This window comes from Salmo trutta, chromosome 3 (assembly GCF_901001165.1).
Source record: "Salmo trutta chromosome 3, fSalTru1.1, whole genome shotgun sequence".
Lineage (NCBI taxonomy): Eukaryota > Metazoa > Chordata > Actinopteri > Salmoniformes > Salmonidae > Salmo > Salmo trutta.
The window spans coordinates 48,393,162-48,421,045 of NC_042959.1; the positions used below are offsets into that span (position 1 = coordinate 48,393,162).

The window sequence follows — 27,884 nt, forward strand, 5'->3', positions numbered from 1 at the left end:
GCTTTGTTGTCATTTCCTGGAGGTTAACCAGCTTATCTATGTAGCTCGTGCCCTCTCCTCTCCACAGAAGAGGAAAACTGTTCTCTTTCTGTCCGTATCAGACCCTTTTTTATGAAGGCTAATTTTAGTTTACATTTGACCCTCCTCCAAATCTTATTTCTGGCTCCATGCCTCCTGCTGATACCATTTCTCTCCTCCCAAATCCCTCCTTTTTTACAGTAACTGTTTCCCTTTAAAAAAGATTGTTCTGGACTAATGAAAAGGCTGTCTATTGTCTCTTTGGTTGATTATGGAGTTTCAAGAAGTTGCAAAATGTATGTGTTTAATGGAAATGCCTGTGCTGTAACAGTTATGATTAATGACCTATCAAATATGTTACATGAAGTACAGTTTTCAGTTGTCTTTGCAGGTCCATAAGGATGAAGGATCACTTTCAATAGGCCTTATGTGAAAGAAATTATGAAAATACTGCCGTACCAACAAACCCTATTTATTTACTTTAGTTTATTTCATGTTACACTAGCAGTTTTAGCCCGAGAGGGAATATGCACTCCATCATGCATATTCAATGCCATTTTTAAAAATAGTTTTTTCCCATGGCAGTTTCAGAAGCCCACTCTCTCTAATGTGTTCCAGATGCTCTCCAGATGTGCTTTCCAGCTCACAGACTTCCCGGGCCATGCCAGAATCATGTCGCCAATGCCGAGACGGGGGAAACAGATCTATAGGGCTCACTCAAGAGAAGCCAAAGGCCTAAAATGGTACCAACAAATACTGATATCTCATCAAATATCCGACAGTAAATCTCTCCTTGTTTTTCTTCCTTCATCCTCTATTTTTGTTCATTGTGCTGAGTCAACTTGTTTTCAGTTTCAGTATGCTATAAGTTAATGTTCTGGTGTGACTGACGCAACCACTTTTATCCAGCTGCAAAAGTATAATACCGACATGTTTCACTGGCGGATCATTTAATTTCAGTGTGTTTGTATTTTCAAGGTTTTAATTAGTTTCACTTTACCCTTTATATCACTAATTTAACATTTAGATCACAAGTGTGACCCCCTGGCACTTATTCTAAAAGACACGTCCAAAAATGAGAAAAAGGTTCATTTATACGGAATTAACAAAATATAGTTTTGTTTTTGTGGACTGAAAGCCAACTACAATTTATCACTGAATTCACAACAATAGTACAAAAGTGCCTCCCAATGGATGCATGCAGCATTGCAGAATAGTTGCTGAGTCACTGGAGTATTTTGGACAGGTTATATTTTATATTTAAAAAAAGAGACAAAATAGTTACTCTTATATACAATGGCAGTTTACACAAAAGATACAAGTCATTTGTTCAGTTGACTCATGTTCCGCAAACACTTATGCTTCAAAATATTCCCAAACATGCTCATAAAAATAAGAAATATGCTTTTACAGGAAAATAATCACTGAGAAACGTGACCCACATTCAATGTATAAAACCAGTCCTCTGTATTTTAGGTTGGTGTTGTTCTTTCAATGAAATATACAATGTCATCAATATAAAATAAAACATATTTTATATCCAAAGGCCGGGATTCAATGCAAGGCATTGAGTGTGCCGTGTTAAAGCACGGCACACTATAACATACTTTTAAAAGTGATTTAGGCTTGGTCCAACGTGTGCAGTGTTTACCATGTAAATATTGGGGAAAAGTCCTTTAAAAGATACATTGTCAGTTGTATTGTGCGCTGTGCTATAACCCACCTTGAATTGAATCCCGGCTACAAAGTATTTTGGTTGATATATACAAAGCATTTTGGCCCTTTGCCAATTTTGGTCCCTTGCCAATCAAGTCCAGAATGCCCTCAAACAAAATGGAAGACTACAATCTAGGGCTGTATTCAATCGTTATCGCGAAAGTATCGCGGAAGGTCCATGTTGAAATGTAAAGGTATACTTCGGGATTTTGGCAATGAAGCCCTTTATCTATTTCCTCAGAGTCAGATGAACTCAATGTTAGAGGTAGTTTTGTGGGCCAATGCTAACTAGAGTTAGGGCAATGGCTGGAAGTCTATGGTATCTACTAGCATGCTAGTAGATACTTCCAGTCATTGCACTAACGCTAGTTAGAAATTGTGCTAATGCTAGTTAGCAAATTCTTTCAAACTGCACACAGAGACATAAAAATGGTATCCACGGGTTCATCTGACGCCGGGGAAGTAGATAAAAGACTTCATTGCCAAAATCCCAAAGTATCCCTTTAAAGGTCATTTCCGATGCAGCGTTTACCTTAAATGCAAACACGGGAACATTGCCTTTACATTTCTAATCGAGCTATAAAGCGGATCTTCCGTGATACTTCAGAGATACGGATTGATTCCAGCCCCTAATGTAGCCTCAGCTGGCATGTCTGCAGAGGAAGCAGACATGCATCCTTTCCATCTGCTCTTGCACACCAATGCCAGGAACATTTTAATTTCACGTCAAGTTTGTGTTCAAGGGAATGACATTACAGAGCCTTACTTAGATGTACCGCCCGGTCACGGTGTCAGTTAGGATGAATGTTTAGTCCTAAGACCATGTACCTCCTCCTGCATAGGGGAAACATTGTGTTAATATTCAGTTAAATCAAAAGCTTGTGTTATGCTCCAAACATTGTATGTTCCACTGTATGTTCAAAACTAGTCATGCTAACCTCTCACTATTACAATAACAGGGGAGGTTAGCATGTCTTGGGGGTATGCTATTTGTGCGATATTTGTGCAATATTTGTGTGATATTTAACAGTCCGCACTTTAACCTCATAGTCATGGTATCATTTCAAATTCAAAGTGCTAGAGTACAGAGCCAAAAGAACCAAAAATGTGTCACTGTCCCAATACTTTTGGAGCTCACTGTAAATATTCCACATACCTGCAGCACCACACGTTTGTTTCTCTCGTCTCTCAGTTCCTCTTTCAGTTCCTGTATGTCTCGTCTACAAGGAAAGAACAGAAAATATATCAATCGATGCACTAAGAGGTCAAAGAAGAGTTCAAAAATGAAGGAATGGTTTACATTTTTGGCAGGAGAGATGTAGCCTGGTTAACTCATACTGAATTGTTTCAACAATGGTGAGCCCAGCATTCAGTCTGGTTTAACCAGGATATGTGAGGTCTGACTGGAAGTGTGCAGAGACTTTTTCCTGTCTTTCCAGTTTTGCATTTTGCCTTCACCACCTTCACTAATCGTTTTTTGGGTGTGCTGTAGATTCTGCCTATTATCAAAATCATTGAAAATAGCTTGGTGGAACAATTGAACAAACGGGTTAATGTCCCAGATTCCTCAAGTTTTTCCCCTGGTTATCTAGAAGTCTGAATAAATGGGTAATGCCACTTACTCATGTCTGTTTTGCAGCAGCTCCAGAGCCATCTTCAGCTCCCTGACCTCAGCGTGTAGGCTGTCCAGAGAAGGCTTCTCCTCCTGGGTTGCCCTGGCCTCCACTACAACCTTGGGAAGTGCTAGCCTGGAGGGTACTGGATTCTTGGTAGGATGCTCAGGCTTGGATGGTGGTGAATGACTTTCTGAAATCTGCAATGTTTAGGCAAGGTATCTCTCAGTTTGATTGTCAAGGATTGACAGGTCCAGAATTCAAGACCTTTAAAATCTATTCAATCTCAGTAAGCTTATTTAAAGTCAGTTGTTACTTTGTGGCTAATTGATACTTTGAGAGAGATACATTGCCGTTATGTTAATTTTGTCTTCTATGTTCGTGCCAGCAAGGCCTAACATGATGATAGAGTATTCATGTATATGGAATCAAAGTCAATTTTGTAAACCTCCAGCAGTTTAGGCAATTTTTCTGCTTCTGTCTGGTCCCTGCCACTCAGAGCCTAGGGTTAGAACAACAACAATGACCTTAATGACGATATCTTTTTAAGAGTCATTCCTCACATCATGGCCTCACTAACCGTTCATGGCATGCAACTTGTCAAGCCACTTATGAACAGGCCATCTCTCTCTCTGGGCGGGTGAGTTAAGACTTAGTGGGCCAGATGGGCCACGTCATACGAACGAATAGTCTTCAGGGGAACTCTGGAGGAATGTAATCTAACAAGGGCCACTATTCTCCACTGATATTCCCCTATGACTGTGATGACAATGATTCCTCTAGGCAGATATGTACTTGTGGCGTGACATCAGAAAATGACATCAGACTAACCAGAGAATGTATCATCATCTCTATGTTAACCTGGGGTTGTGGGTTCATAATGTCACTACATGATGAGTGTTGGGCCACACTGCCCCCCTGTGGTTTCAGAGGGGGTGTGGAGTATAGTGTGCACCTTTGGGCAGATATGGACTGGTAGCGTCATGACAATAGACAAATCAGAGATTGTATCATCATCTCTATGATAACCTAAGGGTTGGGAGGTCTACTGTCATGTGATGTGTCATGCGTCATGTGATTAAGCCACATTGTCTCCCTGTGGTTTCAGAGGAAACGTAACTGTGTGTTACTCAAAGTAAGTCTGACAGCTTCCATGGACTCTGTTCTAACATGCGATCTGTCCTAAATCAAGTCAAATACCATTCTTTTGGTTGCATACACATATTTAGTAAATGTCATTGTGGGTGTAGCGAAATGCTTCTGTAGTATGTCATAATATGTACCCTGTACAGAGGTGCATTCTGTACCATAATAATGTAATACATTTACATTTTAGTCATTTAGCAGACGCTCTTATCCAGAGCGACTTACAGTAGCGAATGCATACATTTCATAATTTTTTTTTCTTCTGTACTGGTCCCCCGTGGGAATCGAACCCACAACCCTGGTGTTGCAAACACCATGCTCTACCAACTGAGCCACACGGGACCAAATATATTGTCACCATACATTTTACATTTTAGTAATTTAGCAGACGCTCTTATCCAGAGCAACTCACAGTAGTGAATGCATACATTTCATACAGTTTTTTCCCCCCGTACTGGTCCCCCGTGGGAATCGAACCCACAACCCTGGCGTTGCAAACACCATGCTCTACCAACTGAGCCACACGGGACCATACCTGTGGACTGGTGACGAGGGCTGATGGGGGCCGTCTCTGTGGGGGTTTGGCTCTGTTGGCTGTGGGGTGACTCAGTTTCTCAGGGGACACCTCCACTCCGTCAAACTGGTCCGAGTTGCTCTCCTCTGAACATTTTGGTGAAAGGGGAGGGACATCGCCATTGGCTCTAATGGGGGAAAATAGGTAGCCATTTTTTTCAGAGAAATTAAACATTCATTATTTCAGGCCTACTGCTGTGATGTAGAGGAAGACAACTGAAAGATATGCTTCATTTTCTCCACTTGATATGTTCTTTTGATGAAAATTGTTGTGGTTCAGTGTGGAAAAAGTGGCATCCTGTTTCCTGTTGCGTGCTTTTAGAGGCAAGTGGTGATGTACTGCATGTTGAAACCTCAGTGAGTTAATGTTAAGCCAAGCATTAAGACTTCCCCTTTTAGCGTCCACACCCTCATTAGAACAAAAAGACGCAATAGCTTTTAATAAAATATACAAACTTGTTTGACCTTTGCAAGTATAATGATTTAATCCCAAGGGAATTTTACAAATAAGCTAAATGCTTTTAGCCAAGGCCACACTATCATTGCATTGCCTCCAACATGTGACAGTTACTCGGAAAGAACATTCCGAATGGCTTTTTCTTTGTCAGTTGCCCCTTGGTAAAGACGGCCTTTTTGTTTTCCCAGTTGTGTTTGTGTGTGTGTGTGTGTGTGTGTGTGTGTGTGTGTGTGTGTGTGTTTGTTCAGGAAACAGGAAATGGGCTGCTCTCGTCTGTTTAGGCCCACACTGACTCATCCCAGAGTTTCCAGTGCACCGCTCAAGTTTTGGGAATCCTGGCAATTCAGCATTAAGACATGAAGACTATGTGCTATAGTAACCTAGGCACCAACCAAAACTCTCCTCCACACTCGCCTTCCTTGCCAGTTTAAAGAGAATCAACAGTTCCTGTCTTGACATAGACCTTTTGCTTTTCTTATTAGTGGCTTTTGCAATTATATAACTACTAAGGCTTCCATATGAGTGCCCTATTTGTCCATTCTGATCAGTAACAAAGTCTGAAAGCAATGCTTCAAGAAGCAATCCTTCATTTACAAGTCTCACTATTTATGTTCATACTTGATACTATGGAGTGATATTAGTGTCAACATTGGATTAAGATTGCATTCATGTTGGCACTACTATACCTCCATACTTTACCTAAATAGTTGGTGTTGACTGAGAAAAATGTTTAGTTTGAGAAACAGACGCCTCACAAGTCCTCAACTGGCAGCTTCATTAAATAGGACCCGCAGAACACCAGTCTCGACGTCAACAGTGAACAGGCGACTCCGGGATGCTGGCCTTCTAGGCAGAGTTCCTCTGTCCAGTGTCTGTGTTCTTTTGCCCATCTTAATCTTTTCTTTTTATTGGCCAGTCTGAGATATGGCGTTCTCTTTGCAACTCTGCCTAGAAGGCCAGCATCCCCGGAGTCGCCTGTTCACTGATCAATTTGATGTTATTTTAATGGACATAAAAAAAAGGATATTCTTTCAAAAACAATGACATTTAGAAGTGACCCCAAACTTTTGAACAGTAGTAGATATTCTAGAATCACTCACTTGCTACTACCAAACTTCAGAGGCTTGTCCTTCACTGGAGGTGGTAGTGCAGGTCTACTTGGAGCAGGGAGCTTGACTTTGGTTGGGGGGTTGCTTCTCAGGTCTTTACTCTCTGGTTTCTCATCTGTGCGCACATGTGCACATTTAAACATTACTAGTAAGCAAACTGTACTCGTATGTACTTGTTAACAACGCACACACCTTGGTACAATTGTAAAGCATCATCTCCTCTGTATTTTAAAGTATCATTTAATACAACATCTGGTTAAATGAGACTACAGACACAGTAAAACTGTACTTTAATTGAACGGTATCCCAAAAAATTGTTGGGGTCATTTTAGCAGAAGCTCTTATCCAGAGCGACTTACAGTAGTGAATGCATACATTTCCTACATTTTTTTTCCTGTGCTGGCCCCCTGTGGGAATCAAACCCACAACCCTGGCATTGCAAAGACCATGCTCTACCAACTGAGCTACAGGGAACATACTGTATATTACCTTTTGCTTTTGCAGGGCTGCTCTTCTCCATCGCTGAACCCTCTGCCTTGACTAGAAGACCATAAGAGCACAAAATACACACCATATTATACACGGCCACAGCTATCTATCTTGCTACTGGTGTGTTGTTCTCTTCGCTATGACAACGGTGAGTGTACAACAGCATCAAGACGCAGACCCCCAGGGTTAATAATACTCTGCAAAAATGTACTTAGCATAATTTCATTAAAATGCAAATGAATATTCATGTAGCGCAGAAACATTGTTAATTTTCTTCCATTTGAGTTGATATTAAATTCCAACCAGTATAGTGGCATGCGAAGCCAAGATTCTGCATGTCATAGGAGCAGGCTAGTTCACAGCTGTGTCCAATAGAATCCTACAGAATCCAACATACTGTAGTTACTGCTCCAAATAATCTCCCTTGAGAAGGCCTTGGCTTGGGAGGTGAAACTAACTTATTTATCACAAAGGAGATCCCTCAAGTGTGAACAGCTATGTATAATAGACTTATGGGAGAGTCTTTTGACAAAGCACAATATTCTGCCTTTCAATTACCATTAAGAGTTAACCAAGCAATCATAGAGTTTAATAAAAGAAGAAATGATCAACCAGAGTGCAGTTAAGGGAACGGACCACAATACAGCCAAGTCAATAACAACATGAATCTGCGTTATAGCTTTTAGCACATCTCTCAAGATACAGAGGCAGAACATGATGAGTGTCATGCTGACATTTAAGACAATAAACCACCGAAAGAGACTGGTGATGATGAATTCCACAGACTGAGTACCGATGGTAAATTAATGAGAATAGAGCCTACCTTCTCAGTTCAAAGCACATGTAAAACTCCCTGACCAAGCCCTTGCACCAATGTGAAGCACTAGAGTTGTTGCAGAGTTGGCTGCTTGGGCCGCTTGTGAAAAGCCACTGTGACAGACAGAGCTCTCTACGGTCCCTCACCCCCTGGCTTCCTCCAAGGCATCTCAGCCAGGTCATGTGACCAACTGTATTACATTCCCCTCTCCATCATGGTGTATGACTTCCTGTGACATAACTGCAACCCCCCAGTGACACTAGACGCCAATGGAGTAGTAGGAGCGATGGGGTGGGGTGGAGGGATTCAAGTGCAGTTTTGAGTTGGGATGATATTATCTCCAAATGACTGTTAGGCCTTTTAATGTTTGAACTCAAACTCAAACAGCAAGATATGAACGTTTGTTATTGTTCAGCAAGGGCCAGTGCCTCAAAACTTCAATCCAAGGGGTCTTGAAGCAATAACAAACTTCTTTGAGTATTTGTGCACAGATTTCATTATTAAAATACATTACGTGATTGAAATATTGCATCTTAATGTTGTGTACTCTTTGTATTCAATTAGAAAGGCTTGATTTATTTAAAGCTGGGAAGAAACATCCAGCCTAACAGCTAACAAACAGTTAGCGTCTTAAACACAAGTTGTACCGTCAGCAGAAGTGTGTGTTTGAAACAAGATCTGGTGCACTTAGATAAAACCTGCCTGTGAACCACATCCTGCTATGTGTTCTACTGACAGTCTCAAGATTGGACTCCCACATCCGCTTTACCGTTTAAGGCAAAACATGTGTTACATGCTGTCTATCCCTCCCCACTGGGAACAAACTGGTTGAATCAACGTTGTTTGAATGTAATTTGTCAGCGTATTGTGACATGGAATCTACATGGAAACGACATTGGATTTGAAAGAAGCAATCCACGTCAACTGTTGTTTTGAGGGTGAAATTACAACCACAGGATTATGTCATCACATTTCAACATCAAATATGTTGCATTTGTATCTTTTAAACAATGTCAGATCATTAGGCTAGGCAGCACCTCATACTGGATAACTTATTTATAGCTCCCCTTTGGTCTCCCATCCAGGGTTTTAACCAAGCCCTGCTTACTGTACCAGCCAAAGTTTGAACACTCCTAATCATTTAAAGGTTTTTCTTTAGTTGAACTATTTTCCACATTGTAGAATAATAGTGAGGACATAAAAACTATGAAATAAATAACACATATGGAGTCATGTAGTAACCCAAAAAATATATTTTAGATTTTAGATTCTTCAGAGTAGCCACCCTTTGCCTTGATGACAGCTTTGCACACTCCTGGCATTCTTTCAACCAGCTTCATGAGGAATAATTTTCCAACTGTCTTAAAGGAGTTCCCACATATGTTGGCTGCTTTTCCTTCACTCTGCAGTTCAACTCATCCCAAACCATCTCAATTGGGTTGAGGTCAGATGATTGTGGAGGTCAGGCCAACTGATACAGCACTCCATCACTCTCCTTCTTGGTCAAATAGCCCTTACACAGCCTGGAGGTGTGTTTTGGGTCATTGTCCTGTTGAAAAACAAATGATAGTCCCACTAAGCGTAAACCAGATGGGATGGCTTATCGCTGCAGAATGCTGTGGTAGCCATGCTGGTAAAGTGCCTTGAATTCTAAATAAATCACCAGCAAAGCACCCCCACACCATCACACCTCCTCCTCCATGCTTCACGGGGGGAACCACACATGCGGAGATCATCCATTCACTTACTCTGCATCTCACAAAGACACGGCGGTTGGAACCAAAAATTGCAAATTTGGACTCATCAGACTAAAGGACAGATTTCCACCGGTCTAATGTCCATTGCTCGTGTTTCTTGGCCTAAGCAAGTATTTTCTTCTTACTGGTGTCCTTTAGCAGTGGATTCTTTGCAGCAATTCGACCATGAAGGCCTGATTTACGCATTCTCCTCTGAACAGTTGATGTTGAGATGTGTCTGTTACTTGAACTCTGTGAAGCATTTATTTGGGCTGCAATCTGAGGCTGGTAACTCTAATGAACTTATCCTTTGTAGCAGAGGTAACTCTGGGTCTTCCTTTCCTGTGGCGGTCCTCATGAGAGCCAGTTTCATCATAGCGCTTGATGGTAGAAACGTTCAAAGTTCTTGACACTTTCCGTATTGACTGACCTTCATGTCTTAAAGTAATAATGGACTGTCATTTCTTTTTGCTTATTTCAGCTGTTCTTGCCATAATATGGACTTGGTCTTTTACCGAATAGGGCTATCTTCTGTATTTCACACCTACCTTGTCACAACACAACTTATTGGCTGAAACGCATTAAGGAAAGAAATTCCACAAATGAACTTTTAACAAGGCACACCTGTTAATTGAAATGCATTCCATGTGACTACTTCATGAAGCTAGTTGAGACAATGCCAAGAGTGTGCAAAGCTGTCATCAAAGTGTGGCTAATTTGAAGAATCTCAAATATTTTGATTTGGTTAACACTTTTTTGGTTAATACATGATTCCATACGTGTTCATAGTTTTGATGTCTTCACTAAAAGTACTAAATTGTCATACTTGAGTAGAAGTTAAGGTACCTTAATAGAAAAGTAAAAGTGAAAGTCACCCAGTAAAATACTACTTGAGTAAAAGTCTAAAAGTATTTGGTTTAAAATATATGTAAGTATCAATAGTAAAAGTATAAATAATTTCAAATTCCTTATACTAAGCAAAGCAGACGGCACCATTTTCTTTCTTTTTTCTTTCGTTTTTTTCTCCAAATAAAGCATTTGTGTTTAGTGAGTCCGCCAGATCAGAGGCAGTAAGAATGACCAGGGATGTTCTCTTGATAAGTGTGTGAGTTGGACCACTGTCCTGTCAAAATGTAACGAGTACTTTTCGGTGTCAGGGAAAATGTATGGAGTAAAAAGTACATTATTTTCTTTAGGAATGTAGTGGTAAAAGTAGCCAACAGTATTTTTACTTAAGTACTTTACACTACTGTTACAATGTAGAAAATAGTAAAAATAAAGAAAAACCCTGGAATGAGTTGGTGTGTCCAAACTTTTGACTGGTACTGTAGCTATGTAATTCATCACTGACTATTACCAATGTGCTATCGTGAGAACGATGGTTGAGTGTTCTCCACTTAGAAAATGAATAGATTCGCTGTTGCTATCAAAGTCATTCCAAAGGGTAGGTTGAACAGAACAAATTAAATGTGACCATACTTTACCACTCATTTAACATCAATGATGCTATTTAGGCCTATAGCATTTGCAAAGTCATCAACAGCTATTGTTGTTTATAATAGGCTTAGGGTTTCAAGCTCTGGTTGATTTCAAATGTAATGTAATATTGAATTGAATTGTGTTTCGTTGTCAACGCAACCAAATATTAACATTTGAAGGAGAGTTTTTGCTTTGCTTCCATCTGTGCGACTGACTCAATATGACTTTAATTCCAGTTTGTCTGATATGTTGGATTCACGACTCCATCTCAACCAAAAATCTAAGTTAAAGAATAGGATTAAATCAAATCAAACTTCATTTAGTGCATTTAAAGTTTGATTTAATTTTATTTAGTCCTATTTTTAAATGTAGATGTTTGGTTGCGATAGAGACGTGAATGTAACATATCAATTATTAATTTGTAGACAAACTGGAATTAAAGTCACAAGTCAGTGGCACAGATGGAACTATCCAGGAGTTGACAACCAAACACAATATCATTTTTGAAATATAATAAATGATCTTGTCGACAAGTTAACAAATTATATGTTGGATTCACATCTCCAATTCAAAAATAAAAGTTCAAGAATGGGATTAAGCCAGTGACCCAGATGGAACTATCCAAGAGGTAGATGCATCTTTTTTAAATGTTAATGTTTGGTTGCGTTGTCAACCAAGCACAATTCAATATTACTTTTTTAATACAGTAAAAGTTAAGTCTATCTTACAAATGAATGTAACATTCATCCTAAAAATGATTAACACATCCATGGCCACTGTGAGGTTACTGTAGCTATACATTTCTTCTTATGTAATCATATGTTCAAGATAGCATGCAAAGGTTGTCGCAGGTCTGTGGAGAGCTTCACAATTGCTATAATCGTCTGTTCAGAATCTTGAACGCCATTGATAACTTTATTATCCACATTGAAATGATGTGGTGCGCCCAGTGGGTCTATTCCTTCATTGAACAACACGCAGTCATCAAAACGTTGAGACTAAATATACCACATATTAAAATGCTAGCACTTTAGACTTTATCAGGTCAAGAGAGGTCAAATTGAAACATTTGAACAGGTTTGAAACTTCAACAATGAACAATAATTTATGCTACCCGACTTCGTTGTATGATGCGTAGCTATAGATAACTGAGAGGCAAGAAAAACTAGTATCTGAAATAGGGATGATTGGGAGCTTCCATTTATATCATACAAACCACATTTTAGATTGTCCAAGTATCTAACCTGTTACCAGTTACATCCGTTAATATAGGTGTGGTTGTGTGAATTTGACGCCAAAATAGCTGAGTATTCTGGGGCTTACCTGCATTATATTGGTCTTTAGGGGGGGGGTTTCACTTACATAAGATTTGCCTATGTGGTCTGGACTGAAGAAATGTGAGTGTGTCTGTGGTCTGGTTTGCTAAGAAAAGTATTACATTTTTTGTAACATGCCTATGTTAATGTCTGTTTTCCATCTACAAGAACAGTATCTGTAAAATACAAAGACCTTGATTTTGAAATATTCAGGAAGCCATTTGGACCACGCAAAATCTCATATTCAGCTGCTAAAACAACAACCTTACACACCCCAAAACATGAACACCGTGCCAGACTGAACACCACCGCAGATGAAAACATTAGCAACCGTAGCCATTTCGTTGTGTGAGAATTCTCTAATTCAGCTCCCATTAGCATCTTTAAATCATATTGGTGTTCATATTGGTGTGTCACGGATTGGTGTCACCATAGAATTAGGAATTAAAATACTAATACACTAATACTAATTATAAAAGTAATTTATTGGGAACTCTATGGGTGTCACAGTATGTTTTGTTGTACCAGCTATTCTGTTAAACCTCATAAGTTCCATCGTCAGCATCTAAATCACAAGACATTCTGTACTGTCATATTGGTATCATGGACTAACTGGTGTAACAGTATATCCTGTTGCACTGGTCTCTCTGATAAAACAGGAAGTTGCTGTCTTTACCTGAGCGTCTTTCCGTGCCACGGCGCGCAGGTGGTTGGCTGGTGCTCCCAGGCTGGAGGAAAAGGGACGGAAAACACAACAGGTTGGCTCAGTCTCTCTTTACTGTGTATTTGCAGTAACACACACCCACTGATTAGAGCACCCAGTGATGCAAGCGGCCATTCTTATTGTCTTGTATTGTTTTATTTTTAAAAAAGGATATAAAATGAATACAATTAAAAGTAAACTAACACACTCTTTCCACAGACAGACATTTTTGTCCGTGACTCCTAAACTGCGGATGTTGAAGAGATCTTTGAGTCAGAAACCTTTATAAGTTAGTTATATTAGAAAGACCTGACTGGAAATGTATTTTTATGTCAGCCAACTGTAGATGAAGGGCTTTGTTTTTATTGACATGTTGCGGTCTAATAAATAGCTCGTGTTCATTACTGGTTGGTGTCATAGCTGCTTAGGTCAGTGTAATGTAATGGCTAAACCCCCCTGGAATGTGTTGGGGGGAAATTCCCATTCACAGGGCTACAGCAAGACCATTGCTGGGAACATTTCCTTCATTCTTTGCTACAACTCACTTGGAGACCATCAGTCGTCGGTATCACCATGACGAAGTTGTCGGGGAAAAAACCTCTGCGTCCGTTCATCTCTCCCTCCCACCAGCCCTCGTCCTCGGTTTCCTTCAGAAGAAGAGATTGTGTAAAAAGCAACTCAAAAAACTACACATAGTTCAAAAAACTACAATGTCCATGAGGACCATGGTCATTGCCCACAGTGGACACTATTATTTGATCTTCAAAGTTATCATAAACCTTCCTTTTCCACTTATAATTTGGCAGTGTGGGAAAAAAGTACTCAATTATCATACTTGAGTAAAAGTAAAGATTCCTTAATCAAAAATTACTCAAGTAAAAGTAAAGATCACCCAGGAAAATACTACTTGAGTAAAAGTCTAAAAGTATCTGGTTTTGAATATACTTAAGTACAGTGGTGGAAAAAGTATTCAATTGTCATATTTGAGTAAAAGTAAAAAGTAAAAGTTAATGCTAGACATCAAAGTCCTTATTTTATGCAAACCAGACGGCACAATTCTCTCTTTGATATATACAGTACAAGTCAAAAGTTTGGACACACCTACTCATTCAAGGGTTTTCTTTATTTTTACTGTTTTCTACATTGTAGAATAATAGGGAAGACATCAAAACTATGAAATAACACATATGGAATCATTTTGGAACCAAAAAAGTGTAATGATGGACTGTCGTTTCTCTTTTCTTATTTGAGCTGTTCTTGCCATAATATGGAGGCTTTTTTCTGTATACCACCCCTACCTTGTCACAACACAACTGATTGGCTCAAACGTATTAAGAAGGAAAGATATTCCACAAATTAACTTTTAACAAGGCATACCTGTTAATTGAAACTCATTCCAGGTGACTACCTCATGAAGCTGGTTGAGAGCATGCCAAGAGTGTGCAAAACTGTTATCAAGGCAGAGGGTGGCTACTTTGAAGAATCTCAAATTGTTTAACACTTTTTTGGTTACTACATGATTCAACATATGTTATTTCATAGTTTTGATGTCTTCACTATTATTCTACAATGTAGGTGTAGGTGTGACAATACATTATATTGATACTGTACATGCGTGAATTGGACGACATTATTGTCCTACCATGAACATTCGAAATGTAACAAGTACTTTTGGGTGTCAGGGAAAATGTATAGGAGTAAAAAGTACATATTTTCTTTAAAAATGTATTGGAGTAAAGTTGTCAAAAATATAAAAAGTCAAGTAAAGTACAGATACCCCAAAAAACTACTTAAGTAATACTTTAAAGTATTTTTATTTAATGTAGTTACTTTACACCACTGTAATTTGGAATATAATTTAAACCATGAGATTTTTGGATGTTTTCCCTACTTATGTAATTGTGCATGCTTTGTCGTCTAGTGGCACATATTTTCACGGAATTGCTCACAAGTCACTTAACAGGTTTGTCTGGTTGAAGAGGAGAAAAAATATTTATGAAATTGTATAACCAGGTTTATTCTAGTCTGAAACTGGAGCAGAATATTCTTGATTTTGGTCCCAAAAGGCATAAAGTCATGAAGGTACAGTATATTGTATTGGGGAACATGGATGACAGCATTCGTACAAAGACCCAAACCTTGGTGATGATTGTAACAATGTCTCCCTTCTTCAGATTTAACTCATCCTCGGTCAAGGCTGGATAGTCAAACATGACTTGACAACATTCTTTCACTGAGTAGCCATAAAAGAGAAGGGAGTGTTATAAAGAGAACCTAAGCAATGCATGGCTGGAATAGGTTAGTGAGTCTGCCAGATCAGAGTCAGTAGGGATGACCACTTGTTCTCTGGACAATTTTCCTGTCCTGCTAAGCACTCAACATGTAATGAGTACTTTTGGGTATCAGGGAAAATGTATGGAGTAAAAAGTATATTATTTTCTTTAGGAATGTAGTGAAGTAAAACTAAAAATGGTCAAAAATAGAAATAGTAAAGTACAGATACACCAAAAAACTACTTAAGTAGTACTTTAAAGTATTTTTACTGAAGTGCTTTACGCTACTGATCATGACTAACCAATTGACAAGGAAGAATATCAGTCCATACATCCATATCTTTTTCTGTGAAGGGTGTGAACTGTGAAGCTTTGAGATTAACCTGTTTGAACCACTGACTTCTTTCCACATTAAACTGTGACATCAAGCCAGGGTTAACGTCAAAGTTTCTGTGGGCCCACACCCACATAACCTATTGGGTAAACTGCGGGAATTACTGACTGTCACATGCCAATGATGTGGCTGTCTATTCTTTGTGGACACCTGCGTAAGTGGTAGTTTGGTCCAAAAATAGAACACTTGTCACAAGCAGAGGTCTCACTGTTGTTGTAGTACGTCAGAACATGTCTATATTCAGCGGAGACATTGCTTTGCAGTTTCATTCAATGTATCAAAAAAGTCTCTCCCACAAGGAGGATGAATTTGATGAGGAGTACAAGGATGGACCTTTTATTTTACAATTTAAAATGTATTTCAAAATGCAGTCCACTCATTTATACGACATACATAAAGTAGGAATAACAACTATAAAAACTTACCATTTTTTGTTTTGTTCCTAACACTCGTCCTCTGAGGTAGCTTTGTCTTAACAAAAAAACAAATGTATTAAATTCATCAATGGCATCTCACACCTACGTTTTCAGGAGAAAAACATCCCATTTGTATTGTATTTTGATTTATCTTGCATTCCATACCTCTTTACTAAACATTGTATCTGAGAGTTTGGGTCTTGTTTTGCTCTCATTATGCTTGACATCTGAAAAAGATTGAGAAGGAAGTTCTATAAGGATATATTGATTCAAGCCCACTCTCAGAACATGTACAGTAACTCCGCAGCTTTTGACACTGTAGACCATGCTATCCTTTTGAGTAAGCTGTCATCTATAGGAGTGGGCACGGATGCCTGCCGATGGTTTTATGACTATCTTAAAGATAGAACTCAGGCCGTCATGGTCGACGGGGTCAAGTCTGACTCCTTACAGTTACTTAAAGGGGTCCCTCAGGGTTCAATAATTGGCCCACTATTGTTCTCACTTTATATAAACAACATTGGTGATGATGTCAGATATTGTAAATTCCATTTATATGCAGATGACACAGTGATGTACTCTATTGCTCCAACAGCGGACCAAGCTTTAATGCAGTTGGAGTCTGATTTTAGGATACTACAGGGGTCTCTTTTACAGCTTAAACTTGTTTTAAACGCTAAGAAAACAAATGCCATGTTTTTTTCTAGGTCTAAACTCTCAGTTAGAAAACACTTTTGTAATCACTAGCTTGGATGGTACTCAAATCAAACAGGTCTCTGCATATAAATATTTAGGGGTATGGTTAGATGATAGGCTTTCTTTTAAAAAACATGTTACTGAATTGGGAAAAAAGCTCAAATTCAAGATAGGGTTCCTTTACAGAAACAGGGTTTGTCTGTCCTTTGTAAATAGAAAACAAATTGTGCAGGCTACTTTTATGTCCGTTTTAGATTATGGTGATATTATCTATATGCATGCATCGGCAAACACATTAAAACCACTGGATGCTATTTACCATTGTGCACTCAGGTTTATCACGGGTGATAGTTACAAAACTCATCACTGTATCCTTTATCAACATGTGGGTTGGGCCTCTCCATCTGTGAGGCGAGAGCAACATGCTCTCTTGTTTATTTATAAAGCGCTTCTTTTAAAACTACCTCCATATATATTATATATATCATTGATTTTCACTAGATATACAAATTTTAAAACCAGATCACAGATGTGGATTACATTAGAGACTCCTGCGGTCTCCACAGAGTTGGGTAGGACTGCCTTTAGTTCCTTTGCGCCTTATTTATGGAACAAACTGCAGATCCAACTTAAGTTAGACATTCTGGTGTCCCTTGCCCATTTTAAAAATGTTATGGAGGATCAATATGATGTTGTCTGTGATTGTTTCTGTTGAATTGTGTCTTTGTTTTGTATGTTTGAAATGTTCTTGTCTGTATGCCTAAAACTGTACATGTCAACATGTTTACACAGGGCACAGCCGTAAAAGAGATCCAGGTCTCAGTCTGTTTTCCCTGTTAAAATAAAGATTAAAAAAAAAAGAAAAAAAAGGCCATTTGAAAATCCCACCTTTTGGAGAGACAAATATCTCTTTGGTGAAGTTTGATGGAAACGCTCCCACTTTACCACTTTTCATTCCCATCCACCACCCATCTTCAATCTGTCAGGTGTTAAAAGAGAGAAGAAAAAAAGAGCGAAGTAAAAACAAAGAGAAACAGAAATATAAGAATAGCACCGTATAACAGAGCATCTTTCACCAATCATCCACATGCATAGGAATTCTCAAAACAGGTTTGGTCAGCATAGTGTCTACAGATGTAGGATCTTAATTTGATCACCCGGTTGCAGGAGAACTTTCCTGCAATGCAGGAAATGTAAAACTCTGAGTGTATTTGAGGTTTAAAAAGGTTTCTGAAGTTTGTAATTTCTTTTGAAATATCCATGAATTCTAATCCACATTAGTGGAGGCTATATGAGGGGAGGACGGCTCATAATAATGTCTGGAACGGTGAAACCATTACCACGAGCCCGTGCTCCCCAATTAAGGTGCCGCCAACCTCCTGTGATCCACATAATAACTATAATTTCCTGTTACTGCTGCAGGATTATTTCCCTGCTGTAGCAAACTGGCTCAAATGAAGAGCCAACATCTGTACACACCTCAAAGTAAAGTTGTAATGTGTGCGAGAAACGTGATCGCTCAGGATAATCTTGGGGAAATATCACAATGAATATGCATTGCTGGAAATGTCTGTGCAACTTTTTGTTTTTCTGAGCTTTTGGAGGGGTAACATTTTAGTATCATATCTAGCTAGGCAAAGAAGATAAATGTTTTGTGGTTGTTCCCTCATGCTCATGAATTTGCCATTAGAGATATGATACAAAGAAAGTAAATATGATATGACACACCAATTGTTAAGTAAAAACATAAACATATCCTTCTAAATAGAGAAGCTAATGTTCTCTCCAACAACCTACAACTCATTTACACTGATACTCTATAGCAGGGGTCTCAAAATAATTTGGGTCTAGGGCCTCGTTAAATTGTCTTGTGGGATATTTGTTTGAGATTCCTTCTCTAGTATGTTTTCAAGTGTTTTCCCATCGATTGATAATCTAGTGTGTCAGTAATGATAAAAGCAGCACTTTACCTCTCTGAGGATCTCAATGGTCTCCCCAACAACCAGCTCCAGCTCGTCCTCATTCAAGGGACAGTAGGCAAAGGCCACCTCACACTTCCTTGTTGGTGTAATCATCCTTGCTGCATGAACAAAGCATTGTACCAGCCACAAAATTAGTCAAAACTGTTCTTATTATTGTAAAATAATAGTTAAAACTAATGATGAATAGAAATTCAGTAGAGAAATGTAGAAGTAAACAAATACAGAAGTCTCAATATGATAACTTATAGACCCCAGACTCAGAGCATGACTAGAAGAATGGAAGCTTGTTCGTGTTGTAACTAATTGAATCCCTCGAAGGGACTGTGCCACAACAGTAGACTCTGTGTGGTTTTTATCTGTTCCTTCTTTGTACATTATAATTAAGCTTGGTGCTAGCAGGCGAGGCTGTATATCTACACAAGGCCTTTAATTACTTGTTTCAGCCTGTCTTGCTGACAATGTGTGTGTATCTCGATGGGCACAAACCAAAACACTTCCATATTTCAGTACAAAACAGGGTTCATGTTTGATAGACTGGGAAACATATCTGGATACAGTTTTTGTTACGGATCAAGTTATGGGAAACACAATAAGCAGAGTATCATGTTAGTGGAGGTTTAAACACATCGGAGAGTGACATACATTTCCGTAGACTTCTTGGTTCCCTCTTGCTGTCACCTATCAAATACACTGGCACCTCCTGTGTGGGAAATAAAAGATACAAACACATACAAGGAAAAAGCGAGTCAAGTAATACAGTATACAATGGGTAGTTCATGAAAATGCACAAACAGTAGGCTGATCAGAGTTGTGGTCAAATCGATTTCAAGTCAGTCAAGGAAGGAAGTAAACTGAAATAATGGAATTTCAGTTCCTTGACAGAATATCATTGAATCTGACTTCCTTCGTTGACTGAGTTGAGATGGTATTAATCCTAATCCTGGGACTGAAGGCATGAAGGCAAACTCTTGATGGACATACCGTACCTTGACGAAGTTAGAGGGGAAGATGCCCCTCTTGCCCCTCAGTTCCCCCTCCAGCCAACCCTCCTCGCTGGCATTGGTGACACTCGTCACTACATCTCCCACCTGCACCGTCATCTCATCTCCCATTGTGCCCTCAAAGGCTATCAGCACCAGCACCTCTGAGACACACAAATAAGGGAGGAGGGGGAAGAGAATATGATGTTGCAAGTTTCATTCTCTTTTCAAACAGACCTAACAATATTGCTTGAGGAACTGCAGTTATTTAGAGTCATTTAACAAATAATGTGGCCCAACATCTAGAAGGTTAACACCATAGTCTGGTAACTCAAAGTGTGTAACTCTGTGTTTTTGTATGTTGTCGAACTGCTTTGCTTTATCTTGGCCAGGTCGCAATTGTAAATGAGAACTTGTTCTCAACTTGCCTACCTGGTTAAATAAAGGTGAAATAAATACATTTTAAAAAAGACACGGGGAGGGGGAGAGAGATTACGTGGACCCTTTTCACACTATTGTGCTGATCCAAACCGTACTGTGCTGGCATGGATATTGCCTTTCACATTGTTCTCTCTAGCATGGTTTTGGCAACTATGGTGGGTATATAACCAGCTTGTTTGACTCAGCTTGGCTGCATAGTGTGAGAAGGGTAATGGTATTGCAAATTTATTTGGACTCATTAGACAGGTAATGTGCCCCAACGTCTAGAAAGGCAATGCTTGTTTCAACAGGCTTTATGGTATGTTCCATGCAAGGCTGGAGGACAGTAGTAGTGTTGCAATGGACAACAATGTGACATCAAGATTATTGTGTTTGGAACGTACAGTAAATCATAGGCAAGAAAAGCTTTTGTTTTTTTTCTGACTAAACACCAAGGCCTTTGTAAACCAAATCCGTCTCCTGTAGCATATTTGTGTTTGAACAACATGTATGTAAACCAAGGTTACAGTACAGTACTGGGGCAGCAAAATGGATACCAAACAGTACAGTTTGGAATTTGCCCTGGGATAGTGAAAAGGTTTCTGTTCAAGTAGTTTTTAGGCAAGGAATATAAAAAATGATTGAGTACCACACACACCCATTGCCTACAACCAACCTGTAAGTAAGAAAATAATGAAAAAATGTACCTTAGCCACTGCTAGTACTAGTGCTAACCTGTTTACCTGGCTTTAGGCATTTATGTCAATGCTAGCTAAGAAGCAACCCTGCAACACCAAATACAAAAGTATAGTGGACACCCAGAGACCTACTACCCCTTTGTTTTCTGGATAATAAAGAAGCAAGATCATTATCTCTGTCTGTTTTGTAACAAAGAGGGTGTATAATCTAGAACCATGAACAGTCCTACATATCTGGTACACTAAAATCTCCTCCACTCGCAACTATTAATTGGGAATACAAATAATTTCCCTGAATATAACTGATTGATTGACAGACATTGTAAACATTCCCCAAAACCCTTCTAGACACTGCTGAACGGACAACACAGTTACAATGCACTTACCCATGACTTCTTAAAAAGCTTTACTCTCTCTTCTAGACTTTTATGTAAACCCTCTTCAGAGGACAGACAGACACATGCTACAGAAGGAGAACTGAAAGAAAGTATTGCCCAAGAAGCAAAGCTATATATGGCTAGCCAGGGCCCTCCTTCCCTCTAGTCAATCATTAACATCTACTTCGGCTAGTCATGACAAGCCACCAGCCAGGAAGAGGATGGCTCAGAGAGAGCAAGCGAGAGAGTAAGAGGAGAGAGAGAGAACAGGTGGGACAGGTTTCTATTTGGAGAGAGACGATTTTCAAGCGTGAAAAAAGAACATGACCACATATTTTCAGCTGTACAAGTAATTGTCATACATTGAACGGGAAAGAAACAAGACAGTCACAATACGTCAATGTGACATAATTGTGTGTGTGTGTGTGTGTGTACCCCTTATGGTAGAATAGGTGTCCATTCATAGAAAATCTTACATTGGAGATTGCAGATAACGAGCATGCTTGACTAAACATGAACAACTGCAATGGCGTGCATGAAAAGGACATTGCTGCAGCAAAGAATAAATAAATTGCATTACTCTCTCAAGGTATTGAAAATGTGTCTTTGGAGGCTCCAGGCAGTAATATGTGAACATTTTCACCCTCTATTGCTAATAGTGTTTTACGTCATTGAATGGATTCCCGTTAAATATTATCTACCTCATGTTTACTCATGTTGACCTGTATTGTCACAGAAAGAATACCACAGCAACAGGATTTAAATGTTTAGTCCATAACGTTGATTGAATGGTGGTTAGGCTATTAGCTGGCCAAAAGTAGGCTACATGAACGTGCAATATTGTTAAAGACGTCCTACAGCGATTTTGAACTTTTACTGTTGAAGAGCGATATCCCAAGCATAAATACAGTAAAGTACACACACTAAAGGGTAACTGCAAACTTCAAGGAGTAGGGCATTCAAGGAGTTGGTTTGATGGGAATCTGTGATGTCAACAGCCGCTTGAGGAACAATAGAGGAGCAATAGAGTAAAAGAGAAAGGCCCATCGCCCCATGTGTGCCATGTCATGTAAATCAGATGTTAAATGAGGTGAAAAGGAAACTGGAGTGCCAACTGTGTTTTAGAGTGGGGTTTTAGTGAATCTATGTAAATTATGAAGCTTATCTGCAGCGCAGGAAAATTCTCAGCAACAAAAGAGGGATCGAATTAAGATCCTACATCTGTAAATCAAAGGTTTCACCACTTCTCCTCACTATACACAGAATGCAGTAATGAAAGTCAGTATAACGACTTATACATCTCTGCACTTTTGTGTCTAGTGCATGTACTGTGTGGCCTATGCTCTGGCTCTTACAATCTTACCTTTCCCAGTACAGTATAGACAGGTGTCAATAATGTAAATGTTAGATTTTCAACTCCTTATTGAATAAAGATACATCAAATAAGTAACACAGATGTACATTTAACAGATGTTAAATTAACCAAAGTTCTTTTTAATTTACATCTGAAAAACATTGGCTACAGGAACCATTTAAAAAAGTTATTGCCCCCCAACCACATAAAATTGAACATGAATGTGTCAACCAGAACGTTTATCATGTACATTAAAGAGCAGTGCCTCCCAGAGCAAGAGATACAAATCCAAATAGTGCAACATTCTACTTTTTCTATCCTTTTTTTACATTTTCTTGAACAGCAAAAATGATTTCAGTTCAAATTCAAATACCTTAAAACATATTTTATATTTAACCAAAGTTGACTGTGTTGCACCCCACACAGTCTACTCTGCAATCCAAACTTAACATATACGTTACACAAGGGTGAAAGTCCCCATTCAATGAAGAAAACCTATCACATCAAAGCATTGAGTGTGCCATGATCTAATCAATCACAATTTTTTCTTAATATAGAAAAGGAAGCATTAATTGCTACAAATAATTACAAATTGTGTCACCTAATCAAAAGTTAAATGAATGACTTTGCAAAGGTATTTCTGAGGCACAGACTTCCAATGGTGAGACATTAATAAGTAGCACACATCCAACCCAAGACCAAGTTATCAGTGTACAAGATATAACAATCCAATACAGGATTCTCAACAAACTAGACAAGATAACAAACGTCCAGGTAGCCTGTTGTGACTTTGCAGACAGGGTATGCCAATTTATTTATTTATTTATTTGGTGTAAAGTACTTAGGTACTACTTTAAAATTATTTTTATTTAAGTTGTTTTTTGGGGTATCTGTACTTTACTATTTATAATTTTGACTTCACTACATTCCTAAAGAAAATAACGTACTTTTTACTCCACACATTTTCCCTGACACCCAAAAGTACTCTTTACATTTTGAATGCTTAGCAGGACAGGAAAATGGTCCAATTCACGCACTTGAGAACGTTCCTGGTCAACCCTATTGCCTCTGATCTGGCGGACTCATAGAACACATGCTTTTGTTAATTATGTCTGAGTGTCGGAGTGTGCCCCTGGCTATCCATAAATTAAAAAACAACTAAATAGTGCTGTCTGGTTTGATTAATATAAGGCATTTTAAATGATTTATACTTTAAAAGTATATATATATATTTTTCAATTAACTTTTTATACTTAAGTATATTTAAAATCAAATGCTTTTAGACTTCTACTCAAGTAGAATTTTACTGGGAGACTCAACTTTTACTTGAGTCATTTTCTATTAAGGTATCTTTACTTTTACTCAAGTATGACGATTGGGTACTTTTTCCACCACTGCTGTTTGCTCTTCTGGGGGACTGTGAGCCTCTTGTTTCACTCCACAATGCAGGTCTGTAGAATATAACCTTTGTCCCAATTTGGTCCCATTGTCAGAGGGGTCATTTGCAAGATGCTGGACTAGCAAGACCACTGTGAACCATACGGTCTAAACCACATAGACCATTAGAAACTGGCCCAGTTGTCATGTAAAAAGGATATTCGATTGCCTCTAGCTGTACTTCAGCCTAGTAGAATCCAAAAACATGCTACAAAGTTGAACGTTACGTAGTTGAATGCTACGTAGTTGAACATGCAGGTTACGTATTTGAATCCGTAGGTTACATTGTTGAATCCTAAAACAGTATACTGCATTTTCTGAGGTTGACTAGTCTAAAAATATATCTACTGTATAATTGTGTACGATTTATCACTACTATATCATAAATAAATAGTTTATCTTCTAGTATAGTATTCATCTGTTTGGCCTCAAAAGTAATTTCATTAGATAAAAATGTGTCTGACATATTTGAACAAATCTAAGGCACAAAAATATCCTCTTGTCATGCTCTGCAAAAAAGTGTGACTTTCTCACATCAAGATATAAAAAAAAGTGTTATGCAATGTTGCATCAGCCCTGTACTAAGAGGCATAACACCCCACAATGCACTGTTCATAGTGCTAACCTATCAAGCGCAGAGGTTGGTTATGTATATTTCCAATTCCAACACAGCAGTTCACTGTCTAACAGTGTTTCTACTATAAGCAGATAAAACACAAGTTAGCTATACCCTGACAAAAGTATAACATAATGTTGCGTAAAGATATTGTGTCAAAGAGAGTCCTGATTGATTCCTAATGTGTGTTTTTGTGCACGGGCAACTCTCTCCCAAGTGCAGCCATTGTGATGGATAAAGGCTGAGAGCAGGGTATTTTCTTATTGGACAAGTCCAGGTAGTTCTTATTGGACAGTGTTCGTTACTGGACAAGTCCAGGTAGTCCTTTCCTCCCCTGTTTCAGTCTGTTTTCATCCATTTGAACACGACCCAGATGACTTGAGACAGTAGAACATTGCCACTGTGCTGGTACAATGTTTCTCTCTCCCTGAGCTCCCTCACTGCTCAGTGTTTTCCATGTCTTCAGACTTCTCCTGGTCTTTGTGGTCCTGCTCCATTTCCTCCTCCTGGGGCTCGTCCTCCTCCTCCTCCCCCCCGTTGACCTGGAACTTGTCATGTGTCCACTTGGGGCTGCTGTTGTTGTTGGTGTGGTTGTTGGGTGGGCCAACGCTGGCCTTCCGGATAATGAAACGGCCCCTGCTGCCACGGAGGAAGTTCCCCCATCCTCGGTTGTCCACCCACTTCCTCTCGCCCTCCCTGTCATCATGCTGAAGGAGAAATGGAAAGACAGGAAAAGAGAGAAAGAGTTAATATCTTGAAGTGAGCTTGAAGGTAGTACCATTATTAGCAAGTTCAAAGGAGTTGTGAATTTGGTGAATTCACCGATTTGATTTGAGTAATGAATTCATTTGAGAATGGAATTGTATATATAGGCAAGAGGAAACAAAGATATCATTTATAATGGCATGGGTACAAACCTACCAAGTAGTATTTTCGGCTCTTGGGGGTGTACTCCGGGTCCCAGTCCTCATTCTTGGGGTGAACTGGTATGCCCATGTTAGGGGGATTACCGTTGGCATTGTTTCCCTGGTAATTTCCCTTGTTCCAGCCCCTTCCTCTTATTCTAAATTGCTGCAATATGAGTCAGACACAGAACCCAGATCATAAAAACAAGACAATTATTGCACAAATTAAAATAACTATCCATGAGTTTGATTTCCAGAAAAATCTTTCCAAGTGCAAAGCCAAAGAAGAAAATAAACTGCTATCATGGCATATTTTTCTATTCCAAATTGGGGGTTTTTTTCAGGTTAGTTGTGGTGGTACTTTGTCTTATTATTTTAATGATTCTACTCTTTATCAGATCCTTTACTTTCCAAAATGAATATGAGTGCACGTCCATGAGCAGACTTACAAAGCCTCCGCGTCCTCGTCCCCTCTCCGTGTGGCCGCCATAGTCCCCCCGAGGCCCCAGCCTGGCCTTGTTAAAGCCCTCGTCTTTGAACTCAGGCTCCTTGTGGGGATAGTCTCCTCCCCTGTGAGATTCGGCAGATGAAGAGGAGGAGCGAGAGCGAGATTGCTTCTTCTTGTTTTTCCTGGAGGAAGAGCTTAAGGTTGAGGGACCAAAATAACTTTAAAAGTCAGTTTATTGTTAGCTCCATTGCTTGTCTTGTAAGACCCTGGCTAGTTGTAGATATGTACATGACTTGTAAAGTAAATGTAGTAAATGGAATGTAGTAAAGTGATGCTTGTGATAGAGAAGTGGTTCTAAAACCTTTCAGGGACCATCAGACCTTTCACAATTTTGCTGTAGCTCTGAACTAACTCACCTGATTCACATAGTCAAAGGCTTGATAATTAGTTGACAAGTTGAATCAGGTGTGCTTGCTATGTAATAAATCAAAAACATGGAACTGCTGGGGGCTCCGATGAGAGGTTTGAGAACCACTGCTATAGAGTGTGAGTTGGTTGAACATACTTGGACTTCTTGTGGTGCTTGGAGGATTTCTCAGCGGACCTCTCCCTGCTAGCCTCTGGGGAGTCTCCTGAATCTCTCCCCCCATCCTGTTTATAATCTCTCTCCCGGGTGGAATATTTTTTACGGCGCTCAATATCCAGACGAAGGTCCATTGAGTCACCCTTAATTTTTTTACCTTCGTCCTGTGCAGGTAAAAATAAAAACAACATGAGAACGTGGACATGCTATGGGTTAGCATTGAGAGGTGCTGTCAGTCTGCAATCTGTCTTGTTTGTACACTGCATGCGAGGGACCGGGAGAACTGTTAGAAGCACATAACTAACCAACAAGCTCTGGGAACTGCCCGTTTAACGGCTGCTGTGTAACATTTGACTGGCATAAGTGAAAACAGACCATTCTGGAACTACACTGAACAAAAATCAATACATGTTGCGTTAAGTGTTGATCCCATGTTTCATGAGCTGAAATAAAATATCCCAGAAATCTTGTATACGCACAAAAAACGTATTCCTCTCCAATGTTTTGCACACATTTGTTTACATCCATGTAAGTGAGCATTTCTCCATTGCCAAGATATCCACCTGACAGGTGTGGCATATCAAGAAGTTGATTAAACAGCATGATCATTACACATGTGCACCTTGTGCTGGGGACAATAAAAGGCCATTCTAAAATGTGCCGTTTTGTCACACAACACAATGCCACAGATATCTGAAGTTTTGATGGAGTGTGCAATTGGCAGTCTGACTGCAGGAATGTCCACCATAGCTATTGCCAGAGAGAATGTTCATTTCTCTAACATAAGCCGTCTCCAACATCGTTTTAGAGAATTTGGCAGTACATCCAACCGGCCTCACAACCGCGTGTAACAACGGCAACCCAGGACTTCCACATTCGGCTTCTTCATCTGCGGGATCATCTGAGACCAGCCACCCGGACAGCTGATGAAACTGTGGGTTTGCACAACCAAAGAATGTCTGCACAAACTGTCAGAAAACATCTCAGGGAAGCTCATCTGTGTGCTCGTCATCCTCACCAGGGTCTTGACCTGACTGCAGTTCGGCGTCGTAACCAACTTCAGTGGGCAAATGCTCACCTTTGATGGCCACCGGCACGCTGGAGAATTGTGCTCTTCACGGATAAATCCCGGT

The 27,884-nt window shown here is 39.4% G+C and overlaps 2 protein-coding genes across 5 annotated transcripts in view; both read right to left on the reverse strand.

Annotated features, from left to right (window-relative positions):
* Positions 1-835: 835 nt before the first annotated feature.
* On the reverse strand, positions 836-21,526 carry sh3d21 (SH3 domain containing 21). The gene is made up of 16 exons (XM_029737110.1): positions 21,418-21,526; positions 19,920-20,077; positions 19,576-19,633; positions 18,922-19,031; positions 17,840-17,930; positions 16,421-16,482; positions 16,265-16,310; positions 15,311-15,405; positions 13,718-13,819; positions 13,146-13,197; positions 7,122-7,172; positions 6,624-6,747; positions 5,029-5,194; positions 3,357-3,547; positions 2,891-2,954; positions 836-2,568 (listed from the first exon to the last, which is right to left on the reverse strand). The coding sequence occupies exons 1-16, from the start codon at positions 21,419-21,421 to the stop codon at positions 2,530-2,532; spliced, it is 1,413 nt and encodes a 470-aa protein (XP_029592970.1). The 5' UTR covers positions 21,422-21,526; the 3' UTR covers positions 836-2,529.
* A 2,619-nt stretch (positions 21,527-24,145) lies between these two features.
* LOC115176808 (thyroid hormone receptor-associated protein 3) overlaps positions 24,146-27,884 on the reverse strand; it is a 31,148-nt gene continuing 27,409 nt past the window's right edge. For 2 of the 4 annotated variants that reach the window (XM_029737122.1, XM_029737139.1), the window contains 4 exons: positions 26,734-26,915; positions 26,170-26,362; positions 25,737-25,886; positions 24,146-25,522 (listed from right to left, as the gene is read on the reverse strand). In XM_029737122.1, the coding sequence (XP_029592982.1) occupies positions 25,253-25,522; positions 25,737-25,886; positions 26,170-26,362; positions 26,734-26,915 (795 nt within the window). In that variant the 3' untranslated portion in view covers positions 24,146-25,252. Of the gene's footprint in view, positions 25,523-25,732; positions 25,887-26,169; positions 26,363-26,733; positions 26,916-27,884 lie in introns of all 4 variants that reach the window. The other 2 variants (XM_029737130.1, XM_029737147.1) reach the window with 2 other exon arrangements.

Coding starts and splice junctions, on each gene's coding strand:
- sh3d21 (XM_029737110.1), bottom strand. Junction 15,406..16,264: donor TAGGAACAAAACAAAAAATG/GTAAGTTTTTAT, acceptor ATGGCTACTCAG/TGAAAGAATGTTGTCAAGTC. Junction 2,955..3,356: donor CTGCTGCAAAACAGACATGA/GTAAGTGGCATT, acceptor CTTTCCTTGTAG/ACGAGACATACAGGAACTGA.